General features: G+C 45.9%; 1 protein-coding gene across 1 annotated transcript in view; it reads right to left on the bottom strand.

The window, feature by feature from the left end:
- LOC147114657 (corticotropin-releasing hormone receptor 2) overlaps window positions 1–21,084 on the bottom strand; it is a 392,400-nt gene that overhangs the window by 58,281 nt on the left and 313,035 nt on the right. The window contains exon 8 of the mRNA XM_085992504.1: window positions 14,588–14,660. Coding sequence (XP_085848630.1) covers window positions 14,588–14,660 — 73 coding nt within the window. The remainder of the gene's footprint in view (window positions 1–14,587; window positions 14,661–21,084) is intronic.

Here is a 21,084-nt window from a genome sequence, read left to right as displayed (position 1 = left end):
CTAGGAAGAGCACTTCTGCTCCTCCTGGCTCCATATCAAAAATTTTTTTGGTGGTGGCCGTTTGCAAGGCCGCATCCACTCAGGGCATACAAAATTCCCACAGGGCGTTAGGCACTTCATTAGCATATGCAAGAGGCCTAAAGCTTGGCCACCTCAAATGCCTGAAAAATGGGCCGACGCAATATCGGGTTGGACGTCTTTCAAGCGTACATGGTGCACAACAACCCCGAAATTGGTTCTTGTTGCGCATGTTTTAAGAGGTCCAATTTAAAGGCTCAATGTTTATCCTAGTTGTCTGTTTAAGGCCACAAAATATTGAACTTTCAATTGGAAGTTAATTTTTTTTTTCTGATGTTGGTATTTAGAGATTAGGAGGTGTTTGTAACTTTCAGGTTGCAAGTCAGGAGAAACCAGCATAAAAATGACTTTAAAAAAATCCTGTTGTTATATTTGTGTGTGACATCTGAAGTGTGATGTGTGATAGACACTTGCTAGATGAAAGACTTTGTATAAGGATAGATAAAGAGGTTAACCTGCAATAGCAGATAAAGGAATTTCACACAAGAAAATTAAGCATTTATATGTTAATGACCCAGAAATTCGGGTCTCCACGGGTGAGTACGCACGGGGTACTCACCCGTAGGCCCAATGGAAGTGCCGGTTTCCTGCATGCACTACGCATGTGCGGGAAACCGGCACTTCCGTTCCCCTGAAAGAAGGGGTTCAGAGGTCGAACGCGTGCACGGGAGAGGCTGCGCGTGCCCATCGAACTTAGGTTTTTTTTGCAGGTTTTCCCAGGAAGGTAAGTCTCCAGAAGTTACACATTTAAAAAGCAGTCGCAAGGCCTGCTTTTTACAAGGTAAGTGGTGAATTAATTAAAATTAAAACATTTTTCCCACAGGTTTATTATTTTTAAATACTTTAAAGAAAGGTAAGTTTATTTTTAGTCCCGTTAGAAAATAAAATTATTTTTTTCAAAAATTTAAATTATTGTTTAAAATAGTTATTTCATGTAATTTATAGTTTATTTTAAAAATGTGATTTAAAAAAAAAATTATTTGAAGATTTAGTGATGTTTTGGGGCCCGTAGTATTTATAAATTTTGACAGCCCTTCCTGTCAAACTTATGAATGGGCATTCCCTGCGACCACTGGCTCCCCATGGCCCACGTGATCCCAGGGGATGCTTCGAACTAACTGCGCCCCTGGGATATGCAAGCACTGCGTGCCGGCAGTTGAAGCAGGCCCAGGATCGGAATTCCACGCGGGCCCACAGCTCAAAGGCCGGCGCGCAAGGTAATTGCAGGTCGGGGGCTTACACCCGTGGGAAGCCCCCGACCCAAATTTCTAGGCCAATATTGCTGAACATAATTTCTAGTGTAGGTTTAATTTATTTTTATAATTACTGTTTAAAGCTTCTACTGAATGCTGCACATGTTCAAAAGGACCACAGCGAAATATTAGTGGTGAAGCTACTACAAAATATCCTTGGTTGGCTACCAATGAAATAGACAGCAGAGGCTACAAATTCCTCTAGTCACTATATAGAGATATTGGGCAGGATTTTCATTGTGCCATGGCATCGGGATTAGAGGCATGGGGGGGGAGGAGTTAAAATCCCGAAATCAGGGGTCCCGACCCCTTTTCGCACCCAAACCCGCCTCCATGCCAGTTTCAAAGGAGGCGGGTACCTGCCCCGCACTGGGACCCGCCTACCCGAGGTGGGAAGGGATTAGTGCCAATTAACTGCCTGTTAACAGGTAGTTACCAGGCAGTTTTTAGCCTAATCCCTATTTTTGATGTTGAAGTGTGGGATTCCCGATGGCTCCAAACCACGCCAAGTTAGAGGAGGCGGGCCGTCAGGTTGAAGGACTTGGAGGGGTCGAGATGTCAGTGTTCAGGTGAGTGATATGTGCATGAGTGCAAAAGTAAGTGTTTGGTGTGTCTAAAGTGATTAAATAAGTTTTACATACCGTTTCTTACCTTTTCAGCCTTCCTTCCTTTAGGTTCCGGGAGTCCCTCATCTCTCCGGCACAGAAAGCAGAATGGCTGCGAACTGTCAAAAGTGACAGCCTTCAGCTTAATGTGCAGGAGAGATTTCTAACTGAGTCTGTGGAGAAGGACTCAGGTTAGAAGTAAGACTGTCAGTGTTTGACTGCTTCAAACAGCTGTGAAACACTGATATTTCATCTGTCAAAAGCTCTTGACAGATGAAATTTCAGTCTGTGACGTCACCTGCTGCTGGGTGGCCCTTAATTGGCCTGCTGAACCCGGTGGGTGGGCTCAACAAGGTCAATCAAGTTAAAATCGCGTGGATTGGCCGCCTCTCAATGGAGGCGGGAATACAACCCCGAAAGTTGTAGTCCCGCCTCCAACCCGACTCCTGAGTTAAATTCCTGCCCATTGTAAATGTGTTCCTGAAGATCTCCTCTGTTTAGACATTGCACAGACTGAGGTAATCAATCCTACAATAGCTCTGCTGTTAATTGAATGAGGGTAAATAAGCCAACGAGGGCCTAGGTTCAGTTTCCAGCCTGTGCTGAATTAATTCAGCTCAGTTGGAGTGACAGTAGGGGTGCTAAAACCTACAGATCCTTCCTTGATTTTCAGGGCTCTACTGCTCCCTTTAACCAGTCCTGCCTCCTTGGGTGCTGCAGCGATAGTCCAGATAGAATTTTCCTTGTTGGCAGCAGCGGGCGCCCTTTTGCTGGTAGGCGTTCTGACCCTGCAAAATGGATCAGGGTTGGGGGACTGTAAGTGGAAGTCCTACCCCAACTCTCCTGGGGCAGGAAGACTAAAATCTAAGTCCAGGAATGAAACCTGGGACCTTTTGATTTGTGCTGTTAAATTGGGTGATGCCTTTAAATAGCAAAGCACAGGACTGGGAGAAAAACCCAACTGTGATCCAACTCATTGGTTCCAAAGATCAAAGATACTATACTGTACTCTATCACTTATATCCTCAGCCATTTCTTTCACTAAAGAACTATCCAATCTCTCACTGAAGCAGTCTATTCCACACAGTTGCCACACCCGGTGGTAAGTAGTTAAGTCTAAACTTTTGAAAAAGGGTTCACCCGAAATGTCAACTCTAATTTCTCTCCACGGATGAAGCCTGGCCTGCTGAGTTTTTCCAGCATTTTCTGTTATTTAGGATTTCCAGCATCTGCAGTATCTGCAGTATTTTGCTATCGTATAAGTCTAAACTGTCTGTTCAGCTTCACTCCTGTAATTATTAGTGCAGTACTGAGGGAGTGCTGCACTGTCAGTGGTGCTGTCTTTCAGGTGAGATACTAAACCGAGACCTTGGCTGCCCTCTTCCGTATATGTAGAAGATCCCGTGGCACTATTTGAAGAAGAGCAGGGATTTCTCCCAGTGTCTTGGCTAGCATTTATCATTCAACCAACATCACTAAAACAGATTATCGGCTCATTTATCTCATTGCTGTTTATGGGACCTTTCTGTGCGTAAACTAACTGCCACGTTTGCCCACATTCCAACAGTGACTATAATTCAAAAGTACTTCAATGACTGTAAAGCATTTTGGGACGTCCTGAGGTCGTCAAAGGCACCATATAAATATAAGTTCTTTCTTTCTATTAGGGTTCAGTTGAAGATACTCTTTAGAATCTTGCAAAGTTAGATAAGCTTTCCTGGAGTACCGTTTCTTGCAGTTTAAATTCCCAGCTTCCTTATTGTTTCTTCATAGCTGAAGTGCCTAATCTCCGGTAAGTTTAGTTGTTCTCCTCTGTACACTCTTTTCCACACTGTAGTACGATGATTAGAACTACACACAGTACTAGGCCATGGGAGAGCCGAGTTCACTCTTGTTTATTCTGTTTTCCCCTCATGCATGGAAACAGAATATTGCTGACACAGGAGAAAACCAGATTTTACTTTAAAGCGATGTTACCATCATAATTATTAAAGCCACCCTTTGTGAAAACTAACATTTGGAGGTAAACTAAAAGAAATTAATCCCAAAAATGTGACTTCCTGATTTCCTATACTCCACTGTTAGTGGCCGTGCCTTCAGCTGCCGAGACCCTAAGCTCTGGAATTCCCATCCTAAGTCTCTCCACCTCTCTACCTCCCTCTCCCCCTTAAAACCTACCTCTTTGACCAAGCTTTTGGTCACTTGTCCTAATATCTCTTTATGTGGCTTGGCGGCAAATTTTGTCTGATAACACTCCTGTGTAGCACCTTGTGTTGTTTTACTACGTTAAAGGTGCTAGATAAATGTAAGTTGTTGTTGCTTTTGTTCCAGTTGGATAACACTAAAATCTTAATGAGCTCTAAATACAAAAAATGTAATAAAAAAGTTAGTGGTGTTGGCTTTTAAATGAGTCACTAACTTGAAATAATTTTTGTTATTGAATTACTGTGAAGCAAATAAATTTTATGCTCATATACTCAGTTTTTTTTTCCAGACTCAGTCATCATTATAAAAGCTTTTTGCTGCTAAGGTCAATCCAAGCTGATTTAATGTCAATTAGTGTCTTTAGTGTCAATGCTGAGTAAATCCAGAAGTAGGGAAGATTTTTTAAAATGATACGGCAATCACACTATTTTATCCACTCTCGCGTAAAAGAGAATGAGGCCATTGTGGATCTTTGCCTTTTAAATCCAAGTCAATTGAAGTTTAAAGCTCAACAACTGAGCTTCAACTATTCCTCAGTTATCTATGAGCCTTCCTTAAACAATAAAAACACCGGTGAGGCCACTTGTACAGAGTGATCAATCATTGCATCCCAGCAAAGTCAGCATAATGGAGTCCATCACTGTAACTAGGCACAACGCTTCTCCCTCCCACAGCAAGTGCAGATCTTTCTAAATAACGGCTCATCTCACCACTTTGTTCCAGTCCACTAACTCAATGCCATGTTTCATTCTGTCTGATTTACTGCTTTAATAAATCACATTGAAGAGCCAGTCAATGTCTTTCTCAAAGACTTTATGTCACTGATATATATACACACACTCATGAGATCAATTTCTATAAGAATTTGTAAAATAAAAGAGAGGGGAACTGAGTGGTACAGTGGACTAGATATGGATTCAATAAACTCGCTAATCTCTGAAGCACCCTCCTGGAATGAGGCATGCTTAATCACATGCACTGTAGACTGACTTATGTTACTGATGCCTCCACTGGTCCACTGGATAAAGCCTGAGGCAAAATGCTTCAAGGCAGCTGTCACCTTCACTGCCATTGGCAGTTTAAGCTAAAGCAAGAACATTTAAAAGTGAACGAGAGACACTTGAAGAAGAAAAATATTAAAGGGGAAGTACAGGGAATTGGGATTAGAGTAGATAGATCAGTAGAGCTCACACTGGCACAGTAACGATGGGCCAAATTCCTCCTTCTGTGCTGAAATTTCAATGATTCACATCTGTGTTAGGCTGTAGAGAAATGGACAAAGATTCTTTGCACATGTCTCTTCCCATGAACACGACGGGCATTCCTGTTAATATCACAGGTGGGGATTTGGACATAGCACCTCAGTGGTGAAATGGTAATTCCAAGTTAGTGATGTAAAAGTGTTGTTAAAATGTCTTCTGTGAGATTTTTCTCTACTAACAATGGGCAGGTGGGTTGAGTCTTAGAATGGCCCATATAAAGAGGACATTGGAAGTCACCTGGCAGTGCTTGAAAATAGAATCAGTTTGTCGGGTCAGCCAGCCACTGTGTGCACTGCTTAGTTGTGGTACGTTTTGGAGTGGAATAGGTTTTAATCTCTTGGGGTCCTATTCTTGCTTGGCACCATTCCGCTTGCTCGGTGGGTGTCCCTTCCAGGGTACCACTGTACATCTGTTCCCCGGAGGAAGAGGAGGGAAACTGTTGGATGCCGGGCAACATTGCAGGAAGAGGGTTCCTAGCCACATATGCCCGGGCAACCAACTTAATTAGCCATGATACAATTATTTGGACCTCACAGGCTTAGGTTCACAAGGGAGATTGTGGCTGAGTTGTGTAACAGTTGGGTAGTCATGGTGCTGCCAATGGCAGTGAAGGTGACAGCTGCCTTGAAGCATTTTGCCTCAGGCTTTTTCCAGTGGACCAGTGGAGGCATCAGTAACATAAGTCAGTCTAAAGTGCATTGCTGTATAAAGCAGGTGGCTGATGCATTGTATGCCAGAGCAAATTCCGTTACTTTCTGTAATGTATATACCTTTAAGGGGGGAACTATCTTTTACAGCTCATGTATACTGCAGTACCGGCAGTGACCACACCTGTATATAGCACTGAGTAGTAATCTGTACAGATCAGTTCCCATGTGAGCCACGTTGAGTAAACACCTGTTGTACCGTTCTCCTGCAGTCTGTGTCTTATTATACACAGACACAACATTGGCGACGAGGCAAGTTTGAACCTACCTGCAACTCTGCATCACCTCCCGGGGATTCGTTCCTGAAGATCAGTGGATTGGAGGTCAAGGCCAGAGACTCGGGCGTCGAGCACGGGCAACTGCCCATTCATTCAGCAGAGACTCGAGAATTGCGGGGGAGGCTGTCGAGAGCCAGGCTTGGCTTTCCAGTCGAGGTGGTCCAGCAAAACGGGCTGGCAACAGGTAGTGCGCAGACCCTTCCCGGACAGCGGCGGGCTAGAGCCCGACCGAGCGGCACAGCAAAGGGCCGAGCAGCGTCGACGGGGGAGAGAGAGAGAGGGCAGAGCGCACAGGGCGCAGCCGGTGTTCAGGGGCCGAGCAGCGTCGGAGAGAGGGAGAGAGAGACGCGCAGAAACGCGCGAGGCGCCGCCATTGCCACGAGGACCGCCGAGAACGGCGTTGGCAGCAGCACAGGAGAAGCGCGCGAAACCTACAGGGCGCCGCCATTGCCACGAGAACCGCTGGGAGCGGCGTTGGCAGCAGCGGGGGAGGAAGGAAAGCGCGGGAGATGCCATTTTAAGCCATTGGGAGATGCCATTTTAAAACACACCCAAAATGCCGAAGAGTGGCAGTATCACCGCATTTGACAATGAAGTCGAAGATTGGACTACATATGTCGAACGAATAGAGGTATACTGCAAGGCAAATGAGGTGTCAGATGACAAGAAAGCGTCGCTTTGTTAAATTTAATGGGTGCAAAGACGTATGGATTATTATGAAATCTAGTAACCCCAACGAAGCCAATGGAAAAGAGTTTTGAAGACATAGTAACGATACTATAGGAACATTTAAACCCCACACCGCTGCTGATAGCAGAAAGATTCAAGTTTCACAAATGGAACCAGCATAAGGATGAAAGCAATGCTGCTTATTTAACAGAACTGCGCAAACTATCGAAACACTGCCAGTTTGGAGCAGGGCTGGCAGATACCTTAAGGGACAAGTTTGTGTGTGGGTTTCAAAGTGAAGGAACCCAGAAACGGCTTTTATCTGAAAAGGACCTTACGCTGGAAAAGGCTTTCAGCATTGCGGTATCATATGAAGCAGCAGCACGGGGCGCTGCAGAGATACAACAGAAACCGCAAGAATATGGCACAAACGAAATGTCATATAGAACAGAGAAGTGCTATCGATGCGGCAGAACAACACACGACCAGAATGATTGCTGGTTCAAAGACAAAGTGTGCAGACAGTGTGGAAAAGTAGGACACATAGCACGAGTCTGGAGGTCGGGAAAGAAAACCAGCAATAAGAAACCTACCAAAGAAAAGTACAAGAAGGTACATAAGATGACGGAGAATAGTTCAGATGAACAAAAGAGTGATAACGACTCCGAAAACAGGGAACTGAGTTCACAGAAATCACAGAAATCACAGAAACCCCACAGTGCAGATAGAGGCCATTTCGGCCCATCGAGCCTGCACCGACACATATCCCACCCGATCCCCGTAACCCCTACACCAACACATATCCCACCCTATCCCCGTAACCCCACGTATTTAATCCCCCTAACACTAAGGGTCAATTTATCATAGCCAATCAACCTAACCCGCACATCTTTGGACTGTGGGAGGAAACCGGAGCACCCGGAGGAAACCCACGCAAACACGGGGAGAATGTGCAAACTCCACACAGACAGTCGCCCGAGGCCGGATTCGAACCCGGGTCCCTGGCGCTGTGAGGCAACAGTGCTAACCACTATGCCACCGTGTCTGAAACTACATAATGTGATCACAATGGAGGATCACCGAACCATTTGGGTCACTCTCAAGATAGCAGGAGTCCAGGTAAAGATGGAATTGGACACAGGATCAGCCCTAATAGTCATAAACCGATGGGACTACGAGCGGCTATTCTCACACATACCCTTGAGAGACACAAAAATTATTTTGAAGACGTACACGGGGCAAAAAGTATACCCCAAAGGAAAAATAAGGGTGACTGTTATATATAACGGTAAGGAAACACCAAAACTAGACCTGTATGTATTGCAAGATGGAGGACCACCATTACTGGGACGTGAATGGATCTGGAAAATACAACTGGATTGGCATTCCATACAGGCACTGACTGTGGCTGACAAAAAGGATGACGACGTCACACCTGGGTGACTGTCAAAGATCCTAACTGACGCGAAAGAAGTGTTCCAGCAAGGACTCGGAACACTAAAAGGCATGACAGTGACGATTAAAATTGAAGAAAACGCAAGCCCAAAATTTTTTAAGGCCAGACCGGTACCTTATGCGATCCGCCCAGCCATCGAAGCAGAGCTGGAGAGTCTGGAACGTTCAGGTGTACTGTCCAAGGTAGACTGGAGCGAGTGGGCTACACCCATCGTCCCTGTGATGAAAAAGTCGTTGAGCAGCACGCCTGGGGAACCAAGGAAGGTTCGCATCTGTGGGGACTTTAAGGTAACAGTGAACCCGGTCCTTCACACCGTACAATATCCACTTCCGCGGATTGAAGATATTTTCGCCTCGCTATCTGGAGGGAAACGCTTCACTAAGATTGATCTGGCCCAGGCGTATCTGCAAATGGAGGTAGAAGAAGCATCAAAAAAATACCTCACAATCAACACCCATAAAGGTCTCTACCAATATAACCGGCTGGTATTCAGGGTAGCATCAGCTCCGGCTATTTGGCAGAGGGCAATGGAACAAGTCCTGCAAGGGATCCCAGGGACCCAGTGTTATTTGGACGACATCCGGTCACGGGCGAAAATGACAGTGATCACCTTGCCAACCTGGAGCAGGTGCTCACTAGATTGCAAGAATATGGGCTCCGAGCTAACCGCCCCAAATGCGAGTTTTTTAGAAAACAGATCTCGTATTGTGGCCACGCTATCGATAAAGAGGGATTACATAAGTCCCCAGAGAAGATTGAGTCAGTAGTCAAGGCTCCAGCACCGGAAAATGTGTCACAACTGAGGTCGTTCCTCGGGCTGGTAAACTACTACCATAAGTTCTTGCCAAATTTGTCTACAATACTACACCCACTGAACACCCTACTGCAAACTAGGGTGCCATGGAAGTGGAGTGACGAATGTAGACGAGCTTTCCAGAAGAGCAAAACACTAATCACATCGAAAGAGGTATTGGCCCATTACAACCCGGCATTACCAATTCGGTTGGCATGTGTTGCGTCACCCTACGGCATTGGAGCGGTGCTGTCGCACAAATTCTCGGACGGCTCAGAGAGGCCAATAGCCTTTGCGTCACGATCACTAACCTCAGCCGAGCGTAACTACGGTCAGATTGACAGGGAGGCCCTCAGCCTAGTGTGGGGAGTGAAAAAGTTCCATCACTATCTGCACGGGCAGAAGTTCACCTTGCTGACTGATCACCAGCCTCTTGTCTCCATTCTTAATCCGAAGAAGGGCGTTCCGGTGATGACTGCGCAACGACTACAAAGATGGTCACTTTTTCTAGGGGCGCACCACTATGAGATTGAATATAAGGGCACGAAACAGCATGGAAATGCTGATGGGCTATCACGCCTGCCACTGCCTACTGCGGAGGAAGCCCCAGCAGTGGATCCTGTCGAAATATTCCATTCGACTATAGTTGAATACCTACCGGTAACTAACGCTTGTATCGAAAAGGAAACCCGAAATGACCCGACACTGTCTCGGGTATATGATTTGACGGTGAAGGGATGGCCAGCACATGGCGACTCACTGTTGCCAGCATTCTCGACAAGGAGAGAACAGCTGTCAGTGTGCCGGGGGACCTTGATGTGTGGATCCCGAGTGGTAATTCCACCCAAGTTAAGGGATAGAGTGCTCAATGAGCTTCATGAGGGTCATCTGGGAGGGGTAAAAATGAAAAGCCTAGCCAGGGCTTATGTGTGGTGGCCGGGAATCGATAAACAAATCAAGGACCTGACCAAGAGCTGCTCAGGATGCCAGAAAGTCCAAAATGCACCACCACAGGCCCCTCTACACCCATGGGAGTGGCCCTCATCTCCATGGCAAAGGGTGCATATTGATTTTGCTGGTCCATTCATGGACTCAATGTTTTTAATAGCCGTGGATGCGCACTCGAAATGGCCTGAGGTCATCAAAATGTCCTCCACCACCACGGAGAAAACTATTGCAGTCCTACGGACCATTTTTGCTAGGGATGGCTTGCCAGAACAGATTTGCTCCGACAACGGACCACAGTTTGTGTCCGAAGAGTTCCGGAGGTTCTTGAAAAAGAATGGGGTAAGGCATTACACATCTGCCCTGTATCATCCAGCCACAAATGGATTGGCTGAGAGGTTCGTACAAACCTTTAAGAAGGCAATAAAGGCTATGTACAATGACAACATTCCGCTGCAGCACAAGGTGGACAATTTACTGTTTGCCTACCGGAATGCGACACATGCAGTCACCAACCAGGCCCCAACCATGATGTTCTTTAACCGAAGGTTAAGATCTCGCCTGGATTTGCTCAGACCAAACGTACGAAGAGATGTTGAGAGTAAGCAATTCCAGCACATCCATGAGAAGCCAACAAGGAGCTTCAATGTAGGGCAACCAGTCTTGGCCCGCGACTACCGAACAGAAAAATGGCAGCCAGGAACGATATGCACACGGCAGGGCCCAATAATGTACACAGTGGACGTTGGGGAGAGCATCGTGAGACGCCATGCTGACCAGATCCTAGAGTCACAGGAACAAGTCAACCCAATGCCTCGCCCATACGTACCTGGTGATGAACCCGACGTACAGGTCGCATCTACCCCAGAAACAGTAGCATCGGAAGCTGATGAACCAACCGACGACAGGGTGCCAGAATTGCCTCCGCAACAAGAGCAAGACACTCGGGAAAGGCGCTATCCAGAAAGGATCAGGAAGCCTCCCCAAAGACTAAATATATAAATAGACTATTTTCAGCTAATGTTGCATGTTAAAAGTGTTAATTGTAATTAGTTTAATATTTAATTGTTAAATGAGTGTTATGGTACTGTTAATCTAAAAGGGGAGGAATTGTAATGTATATACCTTTAAGGGGGGAACTATCTTTTACAGCTCATGTATACTGCAGTACCGCAGTGACCACACCTGTATATAGCACTGAGTGGTAATCTGTACAGATCAGTTCCAGTGTGAGCCACGTTGAGTAAACACCTGTTGTACCGTTCCCCTGCAGTCTGTGTCTTATTATACACAGACACAACACTTTCCCTACAGGCAAGAGAGGGCAAAGGGAGAGAGCAATAGTTTTCTTTTAAATGGAAGATTTCCCTTCTAGGGTGTAATATATGGCACGCAAATGGCTCCACGTTTACCAACAAACAGCAGTTCCCCGTACATACAAAATTTTGCTTGCATGTGACCATCAGCACAGATTAATGCACGTTTCAGAAGCATCCTAATAACAATATATCATGGTGCTGCATGAAAGAAGACTTGCCATGGTGACCATCAGCCAGAAAAGCCCGATTGGCTACACCTGCCACATGTCACCAATGATGTCACATACTGTTGTACTTGGCAACAGCTACGGGATGTGTCTTCACAGGATCTGAGCAGATCTATACTAATTGCTGTTAATATATACCATAGAGCTGGCACAAGATGCTTCCTTTCTGTTTATTTTTGTCTGTCACTTCTTAAGGCCCTGTCCCTTCATGCCCTGCCAAATGGGTTCTGATGAGTTTCAAGACTTTCTAAAAGCTTTGAGAAATGTGTCCCCCCTTATGACAATCCCCTTTCATTGTCCCCATCCCCTTAACAACAGCAACAACTTGCATTTATTTATTTAGCATTTTTAACGTAGAAAAATATCCCAAAAGGATAAATCAAAAATGTGGATGCTGAGTAAAAGGAGGGATGAGGAGGGTGATCAACAGTTTGGACAAGGAGGTGGGTGTTAAGGAGTATCTTAAAAGAGGAGAGAGGTGAAGATTCAGAGGGGTTTAGGGAGGGAATACCAGAGTGTGGGGCCTAGGCGGCTGAAGGCACGTCTGCCAATGGTGGGGCGAAGGAAGAGAAGGTGCACGGAGGAATGCGAGTTTGGAGGGTTGCAGTTGTAGGGCTGGAGGAAGGTACAGAGATAGGAAGGGGCGAGACTATGAAGGGATTTAAACATAAGGTTGAGAATTTTAAATTTCGGACCTTGAGATAGGATACAGGCAGCAGAGATTTGGATGAGCTGAGGTTTATAGAGTGTGGAGGATAGAAGGCTGGCCTGGAAGGCATTGGAATAGTTGACTCTGGAGGTGACAAAGGCTTGAATAAAGGTTTTGGCAGCAAATGGGTTGAGATAGGGGTGGAGGCAGGAGATGGATGTAGGCAGTCTTTGTGATGTAGAATATATGGTGTCGGAAGCTCAACTTGGGAGTCAACTAGGTCACTGAGATTGTGAACAATTTGGTTGAGCCTGAGACAGTGCTGGCGAGGGGTGATGGGGCCACTGGCAAGGGTACAGTGTTGTGCCGGGGGCTGAAGGTGATGGCTTCGGTGTTTCCAATATTTGCCATTCGCCTCCCTAGCTATTGTTTCAGCCTGAACCAAGCTATTCACAACCTTGTCATCCTATTCGACCCTGAGCTGCGCTTCTGACTCAATATTCTCTCCAGCACAAAAACAACAGGCTTCCACCTCCATAAGATCATCTGCCTCCACCTCTACATCTGTTGCTGAAACACTCATTCATGCCTTTGTCACCTTGACTCGACTATTCCAGTGCTCTTGTGGCCGGCCATCCATCCTTCATTAATTAAACTCATCTAAAACGATGCTGCCCATAAACTAATCCATTTACTCAAAATGTTCCTTTCTCGTCACTAGCGTGTTCCTTAAGGTTGTCCTAGGAACATAAGAATTTCTAGATGAATAAAGACCAAGGTCCATCTAGTTCGCCTTGTATCATCCTGGTAGCGCTTGATACAATGATAATGGAGTTTTTAACGAATCATAGAAATCAATGTCTATCAATTAGCGTACAACCCAGAAATGACATGAAGAATACCCCAGTGGCGGAGAGCTTTGGGAACATAGAAACATAGAAACATAGAAGATAGGAGCAGGAGTAGGCCATTCGGCCCTTCGAGCCTGCTCCGCCATTCAATGAGATCATGGCTGATCATCCAAATTCAGTACCCTGTCCCTGCCTTCTCCCCATATCCTTTGATCCCTTTAGCCTTAAGAAATATATCCAACTCTTTTTTGAATATATTTAATGAACTGGCCTCCACCGCCCTCTGTGGCAGAGAATTCCACAGGTTCACCACTCTCTGGGTGAAGAAATTCCTCCTCATTTCAGTCCTAAATGGCTTACCCCTTATCCTTAGACTGTGACCTCTGGTTCTGGACTCCCCGGCCATCATAAACATCCTTCCTGCATCTAGTCTGTCCAGGCCTGACAGAATTTTATAGGTTTCGATGAGATCCCCTCTCAATCTTCTAAACTCCAGTGAGTATAATCCCAATCGACACAATCTCTCCTCATACGTCATTCCTGCCATCCCAGGTATCAGCCTGGTGAATCTTCGCTGCACTCCTTCCATGGCAAGAACGTCCTTGCTCAGGTAAGGTGACCAAAACTGCACACAATACTCAAGGTGCGGTCTCACCAAGGCCCTGTACAACTGTAGCAAGACATCCTTGTTCCTGTACTCGAACCCTCTTGCTACGAGGGCCAACATACCATTTGCCTTCTTAACCGCCTGCTGCACCTGCATGCTTACCTTCAGCGACTGGTGCACAAGAACACACCATAGGTCCAAAGTCGCCTGTTCCTCCCACTTACCACATGTCATGTCTCAAGTTATTCATATACTAGATCCCAAAATGTTAATGTCCGAGTCTGCATCTTGATGTGTGAATAATGTAAATAAGCTGATCCATGAACTGTGAGTACTACTCACACATTCAGGCAGTAATAGCATTGGTTCATAACCTTTGAGGTACGACTTGCATTAATAGAGGAAAATCAGCACTTGAATATCATATGTGAAAGGGCTCTATTCCCCAGCACTAACTCCCTCATCTTGATGAGCACAAGGCTCTCAGAAAAAAACCCAATCAGAATTAATTTGTGCTGCACCCTAACAATTATTGCACTTAACAAGAAATGTTAGGAAATCGCGCTGCCGTCAGGACAAAAAGTCACGGGGAACACACCCACGATTTCCCTATACCAGCAGGCCAGGCCCCTAAACAGGACTGCAATTCAATCAAATCTGCCCTACTGTATTTACGTACTTACCAGCAGTACAAGTATCACTGGGCCTTGATAGATGTAGTCCATATACTTTCCTGGTGCTTTTCCAAACCAGCATCTGTAAACATCAAGACTCATGTTAACTGCCATTGGCTTCGTTCCAGCACAATCACTGTGTTAGCAGTCTGAGTTATTCAGATGATTTACAGCAGCAATTTTTTAAAAATGTGACACGAAGTTGAAGGTGATGGCAGAGAAAAAGAAGCTCTAATTATTTTCTGTACTGTAACTTATTTAAGTACATCATTATTCCCATGCACTTTAATTACAGAAGCAGGACTTTCTGTCAGTACTTTGCAAATGCGGCTAAAATGCTTCAAATAAATTCTCTTCACCATTCAATTACAATGGCTGGCAGTCTTGTTACAAGACTCAATAGCAACTATACATTATGCAGAACTCCCTAATAACCTAAGTTTGAAGGTATCACCTGGTTTTGGGCTAAGCAAGAAGGGCCCCGGTCTGTGCTGTTAGATGATGTAAGTCAGGGCAGCAGTTGGGTTACTTGGTTGACTCGGAGTGCATTTGGGTTGAGCAGGGGAGAAGTCAGCCAGGGTCCCACTCCTTGCTCCTGGCCCCTGCTAGAAAGCTCACATGTGTGCATGGCGGGTGGAGAATAGGATTGAGTACAGTTGTTATGACCACCATGGTCAGTTAACCTGACACTCACTATCTGGGTTCACACATGAAGGCCACGATTTTATCATCGGTGTCAGGATGGTGGCGGGAGAGCTGGCTTCCGGGTTCCAGTCACGATCGTGGCTGCAGCCGCTCTGTCAAAGGGATTTTCCCTTGATTGGCCTTGTTAAGCCCGCCCTGTGGGCTTCCAGGCCAATTAACAGGAAGTGGGTCTGATGACGTCATTTGATGAAGCGTCATCAGCCGGTTTTTTTAAAGGGACCACGGCCACATTGAGTTTGACAGTTGTTCTGTCAGTGTTTGACAGCATTGAGGTGCTGCAAACACTGACAAGCACTGCATTAAGGTGGACGCTTGCACCCAGGCTCTTAAATGACTCCCTCCATATGCTTATGGAGGGAGTCACAGCACGCAGGGAGATTCTCTTCCCTTCCAAGGACGGAAGAGACCTCCCCAGGACACCAACACAGCCTAGTTGCACATTGCACAGGAGGGCAAAAGCAGGGATGTCGTCAGGAGTCCCTGGTTGCAGTGGCGCCAACCTTTCAATTATCTCAGTGGATCACGAAACTTAACTGCAAAGCTACACTCAAACTCACCCTGCTGTGCCACTCAACACATCCCCATCACTCTGCCTTCCATACTCTTCTCCTGCACATCCTTACTCACACCAACTTACCTTGCACACCACCGAACCCTCTCTATCTACTTTATCACTTCCCTATCTCACTAGCCACCCTGCACACTCACCCTCATCCTAGTCCAATCATACCAACTAACAACACACAAGGGTAGGCACTTGAGAGGTTTAGCCAATGTCCATGTGAAGTTTCTGATAATGTGTTGTCATACAGTGAAATCTATTTTTCCAACACTGCCCCTTATTGGACAGATCTGAGTGTACTTTGAGAAGTGTCTTACTGAGTTCCAGTGAATGTTCATACATAACTCCCCCCCCGCCCCCCAGCTATAGTGATCAGTGTGCATGGAATGGCTTGGACATTAAAGGGATGCTTCACGGTGCTGGTGTGGGATGGTGTCAACCTGGCGCATCATGTGGCAGTCAGGGTTTACAGCATCAAGTGAAGTAAATCTGACCATGGTGATGCCATCGCTGGCCTCCCAGGCAGCAATGTTGTCAAGGGCTGATGCCCTGTGTCCTGTGCAGCATCAGGTGATGGTGAAGAAGGTTGGTGATGTTGGTGTGCCCTGTGATGTTGGTGTCAGGGCTGATCGTGGAAGGATTCGGAGGACCAAGGTCTGATTTTTTCCAAGGGCACCGATGTTGCTGCAACAGATGGCAGCTGCAGGTGAGATGACAGAAGCGATCTGTCAATGGTGAGAGAGGTTGTTCCAATGAGGTGGCACTGGATATACAGTTGTCTCTAAACACTTAAAAGCTAAAGAAATATCTATATGTATTACAAATGCAGTAACCAACAGTTTCCGCGCTCTGAAACTGACCATCTGCAACATGGCATCCTTTGCACCATTTCTGCAGCTGTCAGCTTATCAGAAACATCAGAGCAGGCTCAACTCATGCCAGGGTGAGCTGATGTGCTCCCCAAACAGTGGGTAACCCGTGGAGGAGAACATAAAATTGGAAGGAAGCCTCAAAATAGTATTAAATTGGCTCTTAACAAGCCATTTTATTAGCTCAATTGTATCCCCCGCTGCTTGGTGTCGGGTCAGTTCTCCGCTGACAGACCCAACACCTGGGAGACTCGCGTGGAGGAGGGTTTTATGCAGCATCTTTCACATCCTCAGCATCCTAAAGCACTTCACGGACAATGAAGTATTTTTTAAATATAGACACTATTGTTATGTAGGCAAATGTAGCAGCCAATTTTTTGACTACAAGATACTATGAGCAACATTGAGGACGACCAATGCCCATGGAACCATACCTAGCAACGAGTCAGAACAAGGAGGTATGAAATCCGCTGTCAATCTTCGTTATTTTGACAGCGGACCCGCTTTCAAACCCGCCCCCTGAGCGCCGGCAAAATTCCGGCCGAAGAATCAGCAGTTGGGTGAGGTACCATGATGGAACCATCCTCAAGTAAGAGACAGCAACTGGGAGAAAATGGCTAAAGAAAAATAAAACCTGATGATGCAAGAACCATACTGTCACTCATTAAATGAGCAGTTGGAATTTAAGTATCAAATCACATGGGCAACTTGTTTTCTTTTTTTAATATTTGACCTATCTCACTGGTCAGATCACATTCAAATCAGATTTTGTTTTGTAGTACATTGACCATCTCAATTTAGCGATGTTTGGTTTGTGTTGAGTAAGACTGGAACAAGGAGACGTTAAACTGGAAAACTGCAAATAACCAGGTTTCTGTTTAATCTTGTCCATATTTTAGAAGTTTGAGGAAGCAAGAGGACATTTTTGGTCTTTCAAAAGCCATGCGAAGGATTGCCACTGTACACATTGGATTCCCTAACCTCCTTGCTTTGTCTCTACAAATGAGAGGAATGAAAAACCTTTGAAATAATTTAATGTTTGTTTCATTGCTCTCCCCTCCTTTTCTGAAGGCTCTGACTCCTTGTTAGGTATGGTTCCATGGGCATTGGTTGTCCTCAATGCCCTCAATTGTATCTTGTAGTCGAAAAATTGGCTGCTACATTTGCCTACATAACAATAGTGTCTACATTTTTAAAATACTTCATTGTCCGTGAAGTGTTTTAGGATGCTGAGGATGTGAAAGATGCTGCATAAAAGCCAATAATTCCTTCCTTCCTTTCCTCAAATGGATATTTATCCAATTTTTTAATGTCAATTTTACCCCTTCTCTAACAAAATCCTGAATGCGTTGAGCGTGGATTGGTTTACCAGGAAGGGTGGCTGAGTCCAGGACCATTAGAAACAGCTTGATATTTAATGGGAAGAGTCGGTATTCTGGAGGGTTGAGATCAGATGGGCTGAAGGACCTTCTTTACAACAACAATTTACATTTATATAGTGCCTTTAATGTAGAAAAATGTCCCAAGGGCCTTCTCAAAGAAGTAATCAGAAAAAAACTCATAAGTAGAAACTTAGACAAGAGGAATAGCCATGTAGGTAAGGCACTGATGTAAATCTGGTGCAAGATCAAAAGAGATATTTTCAATAAAATTCCCACATGTGTTGTGATGACACCCAGTTCTGCTTGTCCAAATTCTCTCTTGACCTCTACATTGCCTCGGTGCTTCCAGACTGCTTGTTCACCATCCAGCCTTTGATGTGTCATAATATCTTCCAGTAGACATTGGGAAGACCAAAACCATCGTCATAGGCCCCACCACAAACTCTGCATCTTTACCAATGATTCCATCCCCCTCACAGGCCACTGTCTCAGGTTGAACCAGACTGTTCGCAACCTTGATGTCCTATTTGACCCTGAGCTGAGCTTCTAACCCCATCACAAAGACCACGTACATCCACTTCCATAATATCACCTTCCTCTGCCCCTGCCTCAGCCCTCAACTGCAGAAACTCTCATCCTTGTCTTTGTCATCTCTAGACTAAACTGCTCCAATGTTCTCCTGCACTGCTTTCCATCCTTAATTTTCTATTAACTTTAGCTCATCAAAAACTCTGTTGCCCGTATCCTATCCTGCCCCAAGTCCTGCTCACTCATCACCCCGTGCTTGCTGACCTACATTAGCTCCCAGTTTCCCAATTTAAAATTCTCATGCTTGTGTTTAACTCCCTTCAATGGCCTTGCCTCTCCCTATCTCTGTAACCTCCTCCAGCCCTGCAACCCCCCTCACAACTACCTGTTCTTCTAACTCTTACCTCTTTGCATCCCCCCTCCCTTCTCCCCACCATTGGTGGCTGCACCTTCAGCCGTCTGGACCCCACACTCTGGAATTCTCTCCCTACACACCTCTGCCTCTCCAATCTCTTTCTTTAGGACCCTCCTTTAAACCCAAATAACAACAGAAAATGCTGGAAAAACTCAGCAGGCCAGGCAGCATCCGTGGAGAGAGAAACAGAGTTAACGTTTCAGGCCTGGGACCCTTCATCAGAACTGGAAAAAGCTGGAGATGTAACAGATATTAAGCAGGTGCCGAGATTGGGGGGGAAGGAATTGAAGGAACATAAGAGGCAGGAAAGATACTGGCCCAGAAATTCGGGTCTCCACGGTTGAGGACACGCTGGGTACTCACCCGTAGGCCAAATGGAAGTGCTGGTTTCCTGCATGCACTGCGCATGCGCGGGAAACCGGTACTTCCGTTCCCCTGAACGAAGGGGTTCACAGGTCGAACGCATGCGCGGGGGAGGCAGCGCGTGTGCATCGACCTTCATTTTTTTTTACAGGTTTTCCCGGGAAGGTAAGTCTGCAGAAGTTAGACATGTAAAAGGCAGGCGTAAGGCCTGCTTTTTACAAGGTAGGTGGTGAATTAATTAAAATTAAAATATTTTTTCCGCAGGTTTATTATTTTTAGATACTTTAAAGCAAGGTAAGTTTATTTTTAGCCCCGTTAGAAAATAAAATTATTTTTTTCAAAAATTTAAATTATTGTTTAGAATAGTTATTTCATGTAATTTATAGTTTATTTAAAAAATGTGATGTTTTTTAAAAATTTATTTGAAGATTTAGTGATGTTTTGTAAGAAGAAGGGGCCCGTAGTATTTCTAAGTTTGACAGCACTTCCTGTCATACTTATGAATGGAGCATTCCCTGCTCCGATTGGCTCTCCATGGCCCACGTGATCCCAGGGGATGCATTGAACTAACTGCGCCCCTGGGATACGCAAACACTGCACGCCGGCAGCTAGTCCAGGCCCCGGATCGGAATTCCATGGGGGCCCACAGCTCAACGGCCGGCGCACAAGGTAAATGCACCCGCGGGAAGCCCCCGACCCGAATTTCTGGGCCAAAATTTTGCAAATGAGAATGGCAAAATCATACAGCATGAAAAATGGGGGCAGGGGTTATAGTTTGAAATTGTTGAACTCAATGTTGAGTCCATAAGGCTGTAAAGTGCCTAATCGAAAGATGAGGTGCTGTTCCTTGAGCTTACGTTGAGCTACATTGGAACAATGTAATAGGCCGAGGACAGAGCGATCAGGGTGGGAGTGAAGCGGCGAATTAAAGTGACAGGCGACCAGAAGCTCAGGGTCACCCTTACGGACTGAACGGAGGTGTTCCGCAAGGCGGTCGCCCAATCTGCGTTTGGTCTCCCCAATGTAGAGGAGACCGCATCGTGAACAGCGAATACAGTATACTAAATTGCAAGAAATACAAGTAAATCGCTGTTGCACCTGGAAGGGGTGTTTGGGGCCCTGGACAGTGGGAAGGGAGGAGGTAAAAGGGCATGTGTTGCATCTCGTGCGCTTGCACGGGAAGGCAGCATGCAAAGGGGAAGGGCTGTTAGGGGTGATTGAGGAGTGGACCAGGGTGTCGCGGAGGGAGCGGTCCCTTCAGAATGCTGAAAGGGGAGGTGAGGGGAAGATGTGTTTGGTGGTGGGGTCACGTTAGAGGTGGCGGAAATGTTGCAGGATGATCCGTTGAATGTGGAGGCTGGTGGGGTGAAAGGTGAGGAGAAGGGGAACCCTATCATGGTTCTGTAAGGAGGGGAAGGGGTGAGAGCAGAAGTGTGGGAAATGGAACGGACACGGTCAAGGGCTGTGTCAACCACAGTAGAGGGGAATCCTCGGTTGAGGAAAAAGGAAGACATGTCGGAAGCACTAGTATGGAAGGTGGCATCGTCAGAACAGACGCGGCGGAGACGGAGAAACTGGGAGAATGGAATAGAGTCCATACAGGAAGCGGGGTGGGGGGAAGTGTAGTCCAGGTAGTTGTGGGAGTCAGTGGGCTTGTAGTGGATACTCCTTTAAACCCACCT

Source organism: Somniosus microcephalus, chromosome 7 (genome assembly GCF_052327205.1).
Source record: "Somniosus microcephalus isolate GS21.2 chromosome 7, FLI_Smic_1.0, whole genome shotgun sequence".
NCBI lineage: Eukaryota > Metazoa > Chordata > Chondrichthyes > Squaliformes > Somniosidae > Somniosus > Somniosus microcephalus.
The sequence above is the reverse complement of the archived record's forward strand: the minus strand, read 5'-3'. Positions and strand labels throughout refer to the sequence as shown.